The 15,212-nt window shown below is 44.8% G+C and overlaps 1 protein-coding gene and 1 non-coding gene across 3 annotated transcripts in view; one reads left to right on the top strand and one right to left on the bottom strand.

The window, feature by feature from the left end:
* Window positions 1-394: 394 nt before the first annotated feature.
* BAHD1 (bromo adjacent homology domain containing 1) overlaps window positions 395-15,212 on the bottom strand; it is a 56,787-nt gene continuing 41,969 nt past the window's right edge. For both annotated transcript variants that reach the window (XM_033145266.1, XM_033145275.1), the window contains exons 3-7: window positions 10,616-10,977; window positions 9,448-9,607; window positions 5,809-5,885; window positions 3,206-3,297; window positions 395-902 (exon numbers count right to left, since the gene is read on the bottom strand). In XM_033145266.1, the coding sequence (XP_033001157.1) occupies window positions 713-902; window positions 3,206-3,297; window positions 5,809-5,885; window positions 9,448-9,607; window positions 10,616-10,977 (881 nt within the window). In that variant the 3' untranslated portion in view covers window positions 395-712. The remainder of the gene's footprint in view (window positions 903-3,205; window positions 3,298-5,808; window positions 5,886-9,447; window positions 9,608-10,615; window positions 10,978-15,212) is intronic.
* On the top strand, window positions 11,971-12,043 carry TRNAK-CUU. The gene has a single exon. It is a non-coding gene; the product is annotated as a tRNA-Lys (tRNA).

The raw sequence follows: 15,212 nt of genomic DNA, 5'->3' as shown, positions 1-15,212 counted from the left end.
CTTCCTGCTTTGGAGGTGAAGCTCAAAGCCAGTCAGGAAAAGCAAACAACGGACTGGGCAACCCCAGAAAGCAAGTGTGGTCCTCCTCCCCTTAGCAAATCAAAACATGTGCAGCATGTGGCAAGGATACGCAGCACGTAAACGCCTCCCAAACAGGGGTGCTTCTCCAACCTCAAGTATGACCTTGATCAGAAGGATCTCTGCCCTCAGCCTTCATATCGAGGAAGCGAGATCAAGGGCCCACAGGAGCTCAGCTCTCTTCTGCACTCGTTCCCCTTCTGTATGCTCTAACCATCCCCACCAAGACTGGCTCTGGATTCAGTTTATACTGGCTTTTATCCCCTGAACCACCCCACCCTTTCCCCTCCCCCTCCTCCCCCCGCCCTCCCTCCCCCCTTATAAGATGCTCATTGTACATATATATATATAGATATAGATTTACAGAAGCAAGTACCTATATCTATATACACACACACACATTTCTCTATAGATAATATATTTCCATTTATGCTCTTTATATGAAGTGCTGTGCTTTGAACATCTGCCTCGGCAGGAAATCTGCTCCCAAAACGCAGAGGATAGTGTGCTTGGGCATCCCGTCCTGTGCCCGAGGGCAGGGCTCCACCACAGCACGTGCCGGCAATGAGGTCAGGCTGCCCTCGGCTCTCCAGCCGCCACCACTTTGTCAACCCCACGGAGCTGCAGAGCTCGGCTACTGCGGATTCTTCAAGATGCGGCCATGCCGGAAGTCGTAGACATGGCGGCAGAGGAAAACCAACTCAGGGTCAGTGTCCTCTGGCACCTTGCGATGGGCAGGTGTGGAATACTCTTCCGACGGAGGAACCATCATGGCCTTCTTGCCCGGGATCCCCTCCACTCGACGCTTCGCCAAGGCACAAAATCTGCAAAGTAAAAAAAAAAAAAAAAGAATACTAATTTTTTTGTATTGTTAAATTCCTATAGAACAGAATAAATGTCTAGTTGAGCCTCTCTAAAGGGCAAGGGCAAGCAAAACCAAGACCCTGGAGTTGGTTATAGTGATCTTCCCATTTTGAATCAACCAAATCAAATGAGAGGAGGCCCATGATGCACTGATAAGACCTCAGAGAAAACACATGGAAGAAACGTACTGTATAGTAAAGTGGCCCTACTGACTCCTCTGCTCCACCTCGGCCATGTTGAAATCCAAAGAAAAACTCCCCACATGTTCTGTTGACAAGGGTGACTGGGGAATTCACTCGCTTACAACTGAAAACACAGTAATTGGACTGTGGATGATCAGTGGAAGCATCTCTCTGCTCCTGCACTGTTGAATCCATATAATCTGCATGCTGAGTTTGTATAAGCATAGACTGGATTACTGCAGTGCGCTTTATGTGGGTCTGCCCTTGGAAGCTCCAACTGGAGCAGACTGTGGCAGCCAGACTGCTCTTGGGGGCACCTGCCCATCTACTACTGAGCCCGGTTCAAGGTCCTGGTATTAATTTACAAGGCCCTGAACACCTGAGGTCCTGGGTAGCTTAGGGACACTTGAACACTTCTCTTCCAGCTCAATCACTGAAATCATCAGCAGAAGCATCGCTGGTTGTTTCCCAAGTTAGCAAGGCTCATTTAACAACAACAAGAAACTGAGCCATTGGTGTCATGTGCTGAGTCTTGTTGAAAACTCTTCAAATAGATTCAGCAGATGCCTTCTGTTTCAATATTTTAACCCCACTGGGGTTATGCTGGCAATTAAGAATTATATCTTTCAACAACTGTTAACTTATTTCTCAATTAAGATTTTTTTTATCTGTGGCTTTTGGTATGTTGTTGTTGTTCAGTCGTGTCCGACTCTTCGTGACCCCATGGACCAGAGCATGCCAGGCATGCCTATCCTTCACTGCCTCCCGCAGTTTGGCCAAACTCATGTTAGTAGCTTCAAGAACACTGTCCAACCAGTGGCTTTTGGTATGGTTTTATGTATATATTATTGTAAGCTGCTCTGATACTATTTATGAATCATGGTATAGAAATAATTTATATGAATAAATAAAATGAACAAACAAACAAACAAACAAACAAACCAGGTTTAACCCAATCTGATTTTTTAAAAATTATACAGTGGCACCTTGGTTCTCAAACATAATCCGTTCCGGGAGTCCATTCGACTCCCGAAACGGTTCAACTTCCAAGGCGCAGCTTCCGATTGGCTGCAGGAGCTTCCTGCACTCAACTGGAAGCCGCGTCAGACGTTTGGCTTCCGAAAAATGTTTGCAAACCGTAACACTCACTTCCGGGTTTGTGGTGTTCGGGAGCCGATTTGTTCAGGAGCCAAGCTGTACGACTACCAAGGTACCGCAGTGGTACTGCCTTTTCACAAAGAAATGCACAAGGCAGTCTTAAAAACAACAGTCAAATTATTTAAACAGGAGCTTCTTTTAAAAGGGCTAGGGAAGATGTAGGTGGTTTGGTTTATAGGTGGGGATGGCACTCTCAATTATGTTCTACTTCACAGCTTAATCATAAGGACTGGTCACGTCTTTATCTTATATGGCCCCATGGACTAGATAGGCGAGGATTGCCTTTGACTTCAAAACTATTTTATAACAATGAAATACTTTAGGAAACAAACAGCTCACGGCTACAAAATTACACAGAAGACTGCTCCCCATAGTCCAGACAAACGTCATTTAATAATGCACAGGAACTTAGATACACTTAGCAAACATTAAATGTTCCTTCTAAAAAGGATTCAAATTTCTCTACGGGGGGGAAGAGATTCTCATGCCTTAAGCTCTCTTTAATGTTAGTGGGGTGTGGTATTTTGATTAAGACTGTGGATTATAAAACGGCACTCTTCAATTTTTTAAACGAGCTTTTAACAATTCTCTCCCCACTCCACACCCCCAGTTTTACTGAGAGAGGAATGAATTGGCAGCTGGGTGGCGAGTGGACAGGTTTTTTTTTGGGGGGGGGTGTGTCTTTTTTAAAAACTAAAACAGCAAAGAGGCCAAAGTAGTAATACTCTTTTCTCCTAGACATACCAAGAATAATCAACTGAAAATAGATTGAGATGCCCAGACAAGCACGATTAATGCCAAGGTAGAGAGAAAAGGAACACACCCATCAGCAAATGCAGCAAGGCAAAGCACACACCATGCCGTGGAACTGCCTTTCTGGAACTCTGAGACAACAGCAAAAGCAAGGTAAGAGCACCACCTACCTGCAGTATTCTGCAAAGGTCAGGACATAGCACTTCTCCTCGATACAGGCAACACTGTTTTCATCCTGATGTCGGGATGCAAAGATCTCATTCTGCAAGAGAGCATACAGTTGGGACCGTCGCAATGCATAGCAAAACTTCCTGCGCAGGGGAGGCAGCTGTCCTGTGCATACTTTTGTCTCTGGCCTGCCAAGACATCATGCCTGCATGTTTCTCAGGGAGCCACTTGGAACGTAGGCCGTGAGGCAACTTCTCATGGGACACATATGGGGTGTTGTTCCAAGTAGAACCTATGAGCTATCATCTTTTTAGACCAGCCTTTGCCAACCTGGTGTCCATCAGGTGTTTGGAACCCAAAGCCACCACCTGGAGAGCACCAGTTTGGTGAAAGTAGTTTTAGATTATATAAGGCATTCGCTGTTGAGATTCTCTTTTAACTGTCTGGGAGCTAAACTGCCCAATCTTAACGTATGGGTACTAAGGAGCAAGCCCAATTAAAATTAATCTCTCGTAAGTGTGCACAGGATTACAGCCTTAATTTAATCTCAACAGCCACAAGGCTTCTAAGCCTTACTAAAATTCTATCATTTAAATGATTCACGTGAAGGTTGCTGGCAGACAACGGAGTGTGCCTCTGGGGGGTGAAGTCAAATGGCTGTTAGCAAGCACCAAAGTGACCTCCCTGGGACACAAACCTGGGCAGTGTTTATGGACGTCCAGGGCTGCCCAGACAACTAGACCCAACCCCTTCTTGGCATCACTAATACAGTCCAAAGGAAAGCAGAGAAGTACGTTTGGCACCAGCTTGGCTGCAGGAATTGCCAGGAGGAGTACAAAGCGCTAATCATCTTGGAGACTTCACTCCCAGATTTATGTGGGGTTACTCCTTAGAATTTTCTTCTACTCAAGATAACACCCAAGGCAGTGGAAGTATATTGCCAGAAATAGGTAGAATTGCTTGTGAAGAATTATACTCCCCAGAGTAAATGTAGTTTTTCGTGTTATTTTGCAACCAGTAAGAAAACCACTATGTTGCAAAATAGTTTTTATAAATGATACCATAGAGTGCTTTTTGACCCTTACGCTTTGCTTTTCCCTTCTGAGAAAATGTAAACTGGAATCCATTTTAACAGCATTGTTACTTTGCGAGCTTTGGGGATGGATATTAATGTTTATATTTTCCATGGAACTGTTAACTAAGACAGAACTCTGTCAGTTCAGAGAAATTTAAGAGCATTTTAAAAGGTTGCATTGCCTTTCCAATCACTGCAGAAGTTGGACCAATATACAGTGGTACCTCTGGTTACGTACTTACTGTAATTCATTCCGGAGGTCCATTCTTAACCTGAAACTGTTCTTAACCTGAAGCACCACTTTAGCTAATGGGACCTCCCGCTGCGCCGCCAGAGCACGATTTCTGTTCTTATCCTGAAGCAAAGTTCTTAACCTGAAGCGTTATTTCTGAGTATGTAACCTGAAGTGTATGTAACCTGAAGCGTATGTAACCCGAGGTACCACTGTACAAGATTCTTCTTCTTTCTGTTTCTGGAACCAGCTTGTCAGCTCTTCAAATCAGATGCCTCCCTTTCTTTCCCACACAATTTTAAAGTATTCTTTTAACTTGAAAGGCAAGCAATAGCATACTCTTTCCCCCTGTGTCATTCTAGAAGAGATATGAAGCAATCAGGAGTGGCTGAATCATCCTATCAGCAGGACAACATAGCTAGAACTAGTTTGATAAAAGGAATTCTAGGGTGTTGGTTCTTTTGGTGCTAAGAAACAAGAAGAGTGTTTTTGTTTTTGTTGCTGCTCAAAAAAGTGCAATTGACCTATTAAACTGTGGGGAAGATTATCAAAACTTTCATAACAGACAAACACCTGTGTATTTATTGTACAATAAAACAATTGTCTGCGAAGGGAGAAATACAACAGGTGCATATCCTTAATCTAGTATTTAAAGAGGTCTCTTTAAATACAGCCATACCTAGGTTTTCGAACAGAATATGTTCCAGGAGTCCGTTTAAGACTCCCAAAGTGTTCGAAAACCAAGGCGCGGCTTCTGATTGACTTCAGGAGTGTCCTGCAGCCAATCGGAAGTCGAACTGTTTGGCTTCCAAAAATTGTTCGAAAACTGGAACACTCACTTCCGGTTTTTAATAGTTCGGGAGCTGAAATGTACAAGTTACAAGGCGTTCGGCAACCAAGGTACAACTGTACAGGTAACTCCCAACTTATGCACATTTAACTTGCATGCATTCAAAAAGGGGAAAGCCTTTCACAGCACACTTCCAGAGCAGCTACAAGTTTACTGTAAAATCACGAATGTTCTGAATGAGGCAGTAGAGGGCCATTTTTACACCAGAACTCAGATTACTTGCCAATTTATGAGATGCAGCAGGTATTTACTTATCAAACTCACTGGTTACGGTTACAGTAAAAGATAGCCTGGCTAATCAGGAATAGAAGATTCCAAATGTTTTGAAATAGGCAACACCTGGGTAAGGGAGGTATGTTAATCACTCTCCCTTCTCCCTGCAAGAAAATGACGGCACAATGATCCCCACCTGATCATCCTAACCACCACACAGACACACTCAACTCACCTGATGCATGCTAGGATTGCGGCCTCCCTGAGTGTGCTCTGGTCTGTAATACCACAGGAGGCTCATCATCAGCTCCCCTGGAAGCAGACAAGGTAGGTTTTCAAATAAATCTCGCACATCAGCAGAAGCACAGACATAGCAAAAAGGAGAGGGCTCCTAGCATTCCCTCGGCTATAAGGTGAGCCTGACTTTGTGGCAGAAATAAGAGTTGTGCATACTCATACCACTCTAGAATCGTCTCAGGAAGGCTTGTTAAGAAATATTTAAGTAAGTTATGTGACAATCCCCACTTTAAAAATTTGTGCGTGTCTTCACCCACAAAATTAACAGTCATGGAAGCAGTTAATTATTTGCCCAGGATTGAATGACTTCTTCTAGTCAGTTCAGTCTTTCACACTGCAGCTTTGGGTCAGCCTGTTTATAGACTTCCTTCGGGCTGCTCAGCTTGTCTCAGGAGCGACAACAAACAGCTTCTACAAACAAGGTAGTGGTTCTGCCGTATCAAAACAAGGCAACATGGTTGCGGGTTGAAGCTTTATTTGAGCAATGCTCTTCAACCTTGAGTTCCCATATGTATTGGACTTCAGCTTCCATGATCCCTGACCATTGAGCTGGGAGGACAAGACAGGAGCTATAGTACAACATCATATGGGAACCAGAGGCTGAACTAAAACTGGATTAGAGAGCTCTAGAATTCCAAACCGCTTTCTTAGCCACACAAAGCCTCAGCTGTAGGCACTCTGGGACAATTGCACAGCATTCTTCTTTAGGAAGCCAAAAGGTTTGGATGCTCCTTGTACCCTTTTTACTATTGGCACTTGGAATGTAACTTTTTATTTTTTGAAAGGTGTTTTGTTAAGTTTTCAAGAATAAGTAAATACATAAGCAGTGGATGCTGAAACAATTGCATCACACTATTATACTACCCTCAAATAACTAACTGAGACAAAACTAATTCCCTTCCTCCCCCAACCAACAGATCCTTTGGTTCAAAGTGTCGTAAGAATGTCCTGTTACTCCTCAACAGGCAAGTGTGGCAAAGAAATGTGAAGCATAACACGTACCAAAATATAGCAAATCTACCTAAATAGCACTTTATTTTAAGATGTCCAAACCCTCATATGTTGTGAAGGAAGAGATAAACCCTTAGTTTTATCATTAACAAAGGTGGTAAAATCCCACAAAGTAATCTTTATTTGCTTGTCCCCCAACTGCTTTCCATTTATATGTAAGGTTTCCCACTAAAGTTAATGCCATTTGACTTTTAAGCCTTGAGTCATCTTCAGCAAATTAAGTAACTTCACCTCAGAACCCAACCACCCCTTGGCCCGGAAAGGGAGAAACCACCTTGCTCCCACACAGTACTTTTGCTTTTTGTTCCCACCTGCAGCACGGCATGATCCTAGCTGCTAGAAGACAGATAACAAAGCAGGCAGAAACCAGAGCTTGACGCTATTTCCCAGAATGCGAACTATAAAGAACATTAGTCTAATTAGTGGCTTCTGAGATTCTGGCTGTTAAAAGAATCACGTGGCAGCAGGTGTTGCTCAGATGTTACGATCAGTAGAGATACAGTGCAACTGTTTTGAGGGTGCACGTTCCCCAAGTACGTGGCTTGAGGCAAGAGCCAGAATTTGCAGTTCTTAAGAGCAGTAAGAGAAATTCTCAGGGATCATAAGCACAGGGATCATTCCTGTGCTTCCCCTTGTTGTTGTTGTTGCTCGCAAGGGGAGGGAAATGAAGGGAATAAAGATTTTCACTCTACTCTACTTCACTTCACATACTCTTGGCTGACCTGGCCAAGAGAAGGAAGCCTGCAGGAATGGGGGTTGGGGGGGCAAGCTATGAAGGGATGGAGGAAGAGTTTTTTTGTATGGGCTGTGTGTGTTTGTGTTAGGGTGTAAAGGGAAGACTGGCAATGGAGCAGCAGCTCCTAGTACAAAATAATTAAATTGGTTTTCTCTCAGTAGCACCTTAGAGACCAACTAAGTTTGTTATTGGTATGAAGAAGAAGAAGAAGAAGAAGAAGAAGAAGAAGAAGAGGTGTTTGGATTTGATATCCCGCTTTATCACTACCCTAAGGAGTCTCAAAGCGGCTAACAATCTCCTTTCCCTTCCTCCCCCACAACAAACACTCTGTGAGGTGAGTGTGGCTGAGAGACTTCAAAGAAGTGTGACTAGCCCAAGGTCACCCAGCAGCTGCATGTGGAGGAGTGGGGACGCAAACCTGGTTCACCAGATTACGCGTCTACCGCTCTTAACCACTACACCACACTGGCTCTCAGTATCTGAAGAAGTGTGCATGCACACGAAAGCTCATACCAATAACAAACTTGGTTGGTCTCTAAGGTGCTACTGGAAGGATTTTTTATTTTTTTTACTACGGCAGACAAACATTGCTACCTACCTACCTGTAACTGGTTTTCTCTGCAACAGAGAGGGCCACCAGCCAGATGCAATTCTCTGAAATGGGACAGATGCACTTGTGTCCCACATAGGGTGCAATTCAGGGATGAGCAACTGATTGCTCCCCTGCACCTTGAGCATGGAGTTGCAGAAAACCTGGCCACAGAGGCTGAAGAACTCTCCAAGCACTAAATAAAAGGCTCTTTCCATGACAATTGCAGAAGCCTCTGAAGTGGCCTCCCATTCAGTACGAAGGGATGCGGAGAGTTACAGTTCAGCATGATCCAGAGAGCCAAAGGTTCCCCACACCTGATGTAAGGTTTCCGGAGCATCACTGCCATACGGTGCCTTTGTGGTCTGTCTTTAAAGACAGTTCAGAAACTTCCAACTGTTTCAAAACACAGAGGCCCGGGTACTGGCACCACCTATATTGCTCCAGTTACGCTGCCAATGCTACTAGATTTCGAAGCCAAATTTAAATGTCTCTTGTTGGCTTTTAAAGCCCTGAACAGTTTGGGGCCAGGTTATTGAAGGACTGCCTTCAGTCTCATCAGCCTGCCTGTGTGTTGAGAGCTATTTCAGAGGCTTGCCGTGTGTGAGCCATCACGCCGGCAGACAGAAGGGAAAAAGCTTTTTCGGCAGTGACCCTATGTTTGTGAAACTGTTCCAACTGCGATTCAACTGGCTCCATCATTACAGCCCCTTAAGGGGACATGGAAAACTCATTTGTTGACCACCAACTTTTCACATTTTTTTAGGATTTTAACTGGGCTGCTGTCCTTGTGATACTGTTTTATTTTGAGATCTCCTGTTCTACTGGGCTGAGCGCTGCTTTGATGTTATCGTGGCTGCTGTGGCTGGGTTCTGTTGAGATGGTGCACTCACAATTCACTTCCTTAACGTGTTCTGCTAAGCCTACTTATTGCCCCATGGGGAACTTTGACATAATGGGCCTTCTGCTTCCTTCTAATTTGGATGGAATCATTAATAAAATATAGGGGCTTTGGCAGAGGTGTGGGGGCAAGGTGGACAGGGTGACCCTCCAATTCTCTTCTAGCTCTTTAGTTCTTTGATAAATAAATTCAGTATTAGCTCTGTGTGTGTGTGTGTGTGTGTGTGTGCGCGCGCGCGCGCGTGCACACATTTACAAGCCATCCATCACATGCTACCTTCCATCCCATTTCTCCCTGTCTACAAAGAAGATGGCTATGCAGTCATTTACCCATCCAATACCTGTTTTGGGGTCTTCCCATAGGGCCGATATCTTTGCCACATAAGGCATAGATTTCTTTCGTGGTCCAGATTTCAGAAGGACTGTGTCTCGGACCCGGATGATTTCTCCATCTCTCTCCACGGCCTGGTAGCTCTTGCGAACAGCTGGCTCTGGTTCATTCTACAAATATTGACAAGAGAGAGCGCCGAGGAAAGAAGTGAGGCAGGGAAACAATGCTGAGAAACAGACGCCAGCTTCCTTGAATCCACCTACACCAAGCAGAAATCTTTCTGCCAGAAAGGGTGTGTCTGCGCTGCCAGAGGAACCCATGGAGAAGCTGCGGCATACAAAACAGCAGGATGCATCTCTCCTCCCAGCAGGTTAATTTCAGAAGCAAAACATGCTGCTCAGATGAAAGGCAATGATTATGAAACCCAGAAAAGAAAGGGAAAAGAAATCTTCAAGCAACTTCAGTTTGTTCACACCGGTTTTAAGGAAAACAGCTCTGCAAAAAGTGGGGTACTTCAGCACTCTGGCCACAGGCTTAACATCCCCAGGAGAAGAATCTGTTTAAAACTTCTTTGCAGTAAAACACAACACAGGGCAGTCCCACTTAATGCAAGGATGCTCTGTGATGAAAGATGTTGAAGCCTAACAAGGCTCCACCGGTACTTTTTTCTAACACAGAAGCAGGAGCAGGGTGAGGCAGGGCAGGGCACATAAAGTCAATCATCATCATCATCATTAATTAAAATTGTATACAGTCGTACTTTGGTTTTCGAACAGCTTAGTTCTCAAACGTTTTGGCTCCCGAACGCTGCAAACCTGGAAGTGACTGTTTGCCTCCTGCAGCCAATCGGAAGCCACTCTTTGGTTTCCGAACGTTTTGGAAGTCGAACGGACTTCCGGAACGGATTCCATTCAACTTCCAAGGTACGACTTGTACTCCCCTATACCCACAGGTATCAAGGTGGTTACAACATAAAACCACAAAATACATAATAACAACAAAAACAACCCAACACATTTTAAAAGGGCATTGGATGCCAATCAGCCAAAGGCCTAGTTAAAGAGGAACGTTTCTGCTTGGTGCCTAAAGCTGTATATTGAAGGTGCCAGCAAGCAAGCCCCATCATAAGCTAACCTCGTTATTGGAGAAAAAACCCGCAGTTTTAGCAGGCCGCTTACCACAACATAGACAGCCTTCTCGGAGGCTGCTCCAATGGGTATCCAGCCATTGGTGGCTCTTCTCCGGTTGATCCGTTGCTGCTTTGGATGAGAGTGACCCCCTACGGTTTTGCTGTCGGACACATGTAAACAGCTGGCGGTGTTGCGGAGGCCTGATTTGGAGCCGCTGGGAGGCTTGGAGCTCTGTGGGCACTCACGGGCCATAGTCTGGGGCTCCGAGTTGGGCGTCTGCAAGTGAGGAACAGGTTCTGCAGCTGGTGGCACACTTGGTACCGGACATCCTGAGAGTGGGTGGGCAGGTGAAACAGGGTGCCCTGCCACAGGGATTGTGAGGCTCAGCTGGTCCAGGGACTTGCAGCTGTCTACAAGGAGATGAGGAGGGAGGGAAAGCAAAATATAGCGTGAGGCACTGCTTGTCGGAAGAAGGGGGAATTATTGGGATGGTTCCTGAGAGCACAACTGTAAAGCCCTGCTTAACAATGACTAAGCACAAATATTACCATCGGAAGCCAAGTCGAAAGAATGACATCCTGGCTCCATAAAAAAATACTTTTTGCTTCTGCCCAGTTCACCTCCTCCACCACAGTATTTACGCAGCATTTTCAGTGTTCAAAATACTTGACTGTCCAGTGCCAAATTTGTCAGACACATATTTTCAACCTCAAGAACCAAAGTCTCATTTTCCTTGCACCTTCTTTCTCTTTCAAGGGCAGGTTTTTAGTGGGGGGGGGGAGTAAATGTGCAAACCGATTTTGACTGAGATACAGAAGCCAAAATGGGTCTTCCAGGAAAAAGATTCCTGTATTTCCCCATGCTATCAGATGCTCTTCTCCTTAGTCCCTACATAGTTGCTGCCGCTTCAGGTGTCCCAGAGGGGGTTATCTGCACCATATTATTAGATTTTGAATGAAAGTAACAAAAGATGAAGGGGGGAAGCTCTCATCCCACCCCCAAGAAATCTCCTGCAACCAGAAGAAAATGTGGAAGATCCCTATGATTCAGTAACAGTTCACATGAGAAGACCTCTTCTGCTTGCCACGCACGCAGAAAATCCAAACCTCTTGGGCACGCAGCTGCCACAACAGTGGCACGGGTGCTGCTGCCACATTTCTGGTCTACCTACCAAGTCAAGTATAAAAGCAATACCAAAACACCAGCGGTTCCTCCTGGCAGAATGCACGCAAAAAGGGCTTCAGTTTCTTAGGAAAAGTTAGAACAGGAGAATGACTGAACTGTTCCAAAATAATGCAAAAGGCTGCTTCCTATATGGGACTGGGGATCCTAGCTGTCACAGCCAAACACGCCTCGGCGCAAAGACATTTTTGAATGGCAAGAGTAAACATCGGTGGAAAGGTGCTTACCTAGCTCAGTTGGTAGAGCATGAGACTCTTAATCTCAGGGTTGTGGGTTCAAACCCCACGTTGGGCAAAAGATTCCTGCATTGCAGGGGATTGGACTGGATGGTCCTTGGGGTCCCTTCCAGCTCTACAACTCTATGAGTCTATGATTCCCCAGCTCATGACCTGACCAATGCTGCAAGAAGGGAGCTCCAAACATGAAGATAAGCCCACGCGAGCAGGCTGGCCTGAACCTTTCAGTATAGCCAGCAAGAACAACTTCAGTCGGCCTCCGCTAAGTGAGAAAGTTCACAGAAATGGATGCTGCGATGATGAGTGGCGGCCCTTACGTACGCAGCCTTGGAAATCCCAGCAAATTAGAAGAATCAATGCCACAGCTGATTTCGATCTAAAGAAGCAAAGTAAGGCTGAGGCTTTTTGCTGTGGGAAACTGCTGCCCTCTGCCTCCCACTCTGCAAGCTGTAAAACAAGGCTGGGAAGCAGTCCTCCCTCCTCAGAGATGGGAGTATTAACAAGCAAGTGCCACAGCTGTAAAAACAAGGACAGCTAATAAAATATGACAAGATCTTTAAATGACCTGATTATTACAGGCACAGCCACCTTTCCAGGGCTCCCTGAGTTGTGGTGGCCTCGCCTTTTGATATGTTAAAAACATCAGTGCAGAATCCCTGAAGTCAGAAACTGGAATGGAGCTTTCTGGAGAGGGTCTCTTCTCCTGGGGAGTAGTAGCACTTTTTGCATCTCAAATCCAGTTCTCAATGAGCTGGACAAACCTGCATTTGGGCTGTTGACACTTCAGGCTGCAGGTGCTGACCTGTGATTGAATGAGCCATTCAGACACAAATAATAATGACAGAAATCCTGCACCTAGAACCAGTCTTTCTGAAATATAGTTCTCTAGCACTATGTCTCAGTACACAAAGAGGTAAGGGATGAATTCTAGCTTCCTGCATGACTCAGGGAAGCAACCAAAGATTATCAAGCTCACTGGGTGACCTTGGGCCAGTCACTCCCTCTCAGCCTAGCCCTACCTCACAGGGTTTGTGGGAATTAAATGGAGAGCGAGACAACAATGTAGAAAAAGGTGGGATATAAATGCAAAAAAAGTAAGTTAAAATAGACAAGCAGCTAGAAGGAAATCTCAATTTGCTGCAACAAAGCAAGCATTTTAGATTGGGAAGGGAAGGGAGGACAAACAGGAGAAGTTTGGAATCTCATGGGTGGGAACAGAGATGGGAAGAAAGGAGTCACTGTCTCAAGACTGGACTCATGCAATAAAGTTGGCAGACAACAGGTTTAAGTCAGGACAAAATACTTCAAACATTGCATTGAACAGAATATCCAACACACCAGCACAAAATACTGTGCTGGCTGAAGTGCTAAGATAAAAGGCTTTTAAAACAAAGGATTAGGTGAACACAGATACCAAGAGGCTAGGAGTACAACTTCCACCTTGAGCGTTCGCATCTATGAGTATCTTGACACTGTGGCAACGGGGGACTGACACAACTGTCTTGACCTGTTTCTGATCTTCTCTGCCGTGTCTGGCTGCCAATGGCAGAGGGAGAATGCTCAGTTAGGTGACCTGATCCAGCACAAAAATTCCCACAAAAGTTCATTAAAAGGCTAAATGGTAGTTCTCCGCTGCACAAAGCATGTTTTAATTACGTCACTGAACACTCAGCTGTTCAAAGGTGGCTGTTATCACAAAACCATCACATTGATATGTCCTGAGTTATGGAAGACTCGGAAAGTAAATCCACCTTACTTAGTTCTAAATACCAGCTCACACCTTTAAAGCAGGAATAACCCAAATATATCACAATTAAAAATACCATGACAGATCCATGCCACAAATCTGTGCAGTCAGCCACTAAACTGACCAGCTAGCAAGTCTCGCTGCAAGCATTGGGGAGACTGGTGGAAGGAGTCTCCATTTTGCCAGTGGTATTTCACCTATTATTGGATATTACTGCCACCTCCATGACACTCAATGGATCTGGAGGAGGGCAGTCACTCTGATGTCTGCAACAATCTTCTTGCCAGACTAAGGGAAAGTGAAAGAACTACAAGTGACTTTCTAGCAATTGCTTCTGACCCAACTTAGAAGTAACAGGTGATACATGGATTGTTTGTGCCAGCCAGATGAAAGACAGGCAGTTGAGGGGAGGGCTTCAACGGCCACTGGACCAATTGGCACCTATAGACCAATTGACTGCATACTGTCCTGAGTACCATCAACTACCAACAGAGGATAGAGCTGTTGATGGCTACTAGTAACGAGAGCTATATATTATCAGTATGTCTCTGAGCACCAGTTGCAGGGGGATGTGAGTGGGAGTGTTATTGTGCCCATGACCTGCTTATGGGAAGCTTTTCATAGGCATTTGGTTGAATGCTGGACCAGATAAGCCTTTGATCTGACCAGCATGGCTCCTCCACCACTCAAACCTCCTAATTTATGAAGGACACTCATCTTCCTTTAGCAACTTCATCCCTTTCTAAGAAAGGTGAAACCTGATGAAAGATCTTCCCATGTATGACTCAAAATATTTACACCACCTTCCCAGTTCTGCCAACTAAACTACAATCAAGTTCTTGATCATAACACAATGTGGCTTAGGGCACTGCCCCCCTTTTACAGAGTCTGCACTCCCCCAATTTCCTGAATGTGTTATGCAATCAATAAGTCTTTAGTCCAAGGTAAGATTTTGAAGGCACATAAATCCACCAGGTGAGAACACAAATGGCACTATGGTAGCACACATATTTACACAAATATACTCTTTGCTCATATGCTTCTTTTTTGAACCGCAATATATTCTGGGAGCAGGAGGAAATCGTAATGCCCATCTTATCCCATAGTCCTAGTTTAAACATTTCAGCCATCTACCTAAAACCCTCCAGCAGTTTAATTGGATTAGCTATCCTTTCCTGCGAATCTTAAAATGGTTTTCACAGCATGGCTGTGCACAGCCAGAAAGAGATGTCCGAAGAGGCAACTGCCATCTTGGGGAGAGGAAATTACACCTCTTTATTGACTAATTGTGTAAATAACAGTTATTACAGATATAGAATTTCATAGTCCGGCAGCTTTTATTCTAGACACAGAATTTCCTAGCACAGCAACAGTGAAAAGCATTTTTAAATCATTGGGATCAACATTTTAAATGCAGTAAGAGAAAGACCCAGAGAACACACATTGATGAAGCCCGGCTATGCAGACACCAGAAGCTGTA

The sequence above is a fragment of the Lacerta agilis genome, chromosome 1 (assembly GCF_009819535.1).
Source record: "Lacerta agilis isolate rLacAgi1 chromosome 1, rLacAgi1.pri, whole genome shotgun sequence".
In the NCBI taxonomy this organism is placed as follows: Eukaryota; Metazoa; Chordata; class Lepidosauria; order Squamata; family Lacertidae; genus Lacerta; species Lacerta agilis.
Note: the sequence above shows the minus strand (reverse complement) of the source record. Positions and strands in the feature narration are given on the sequence as shown.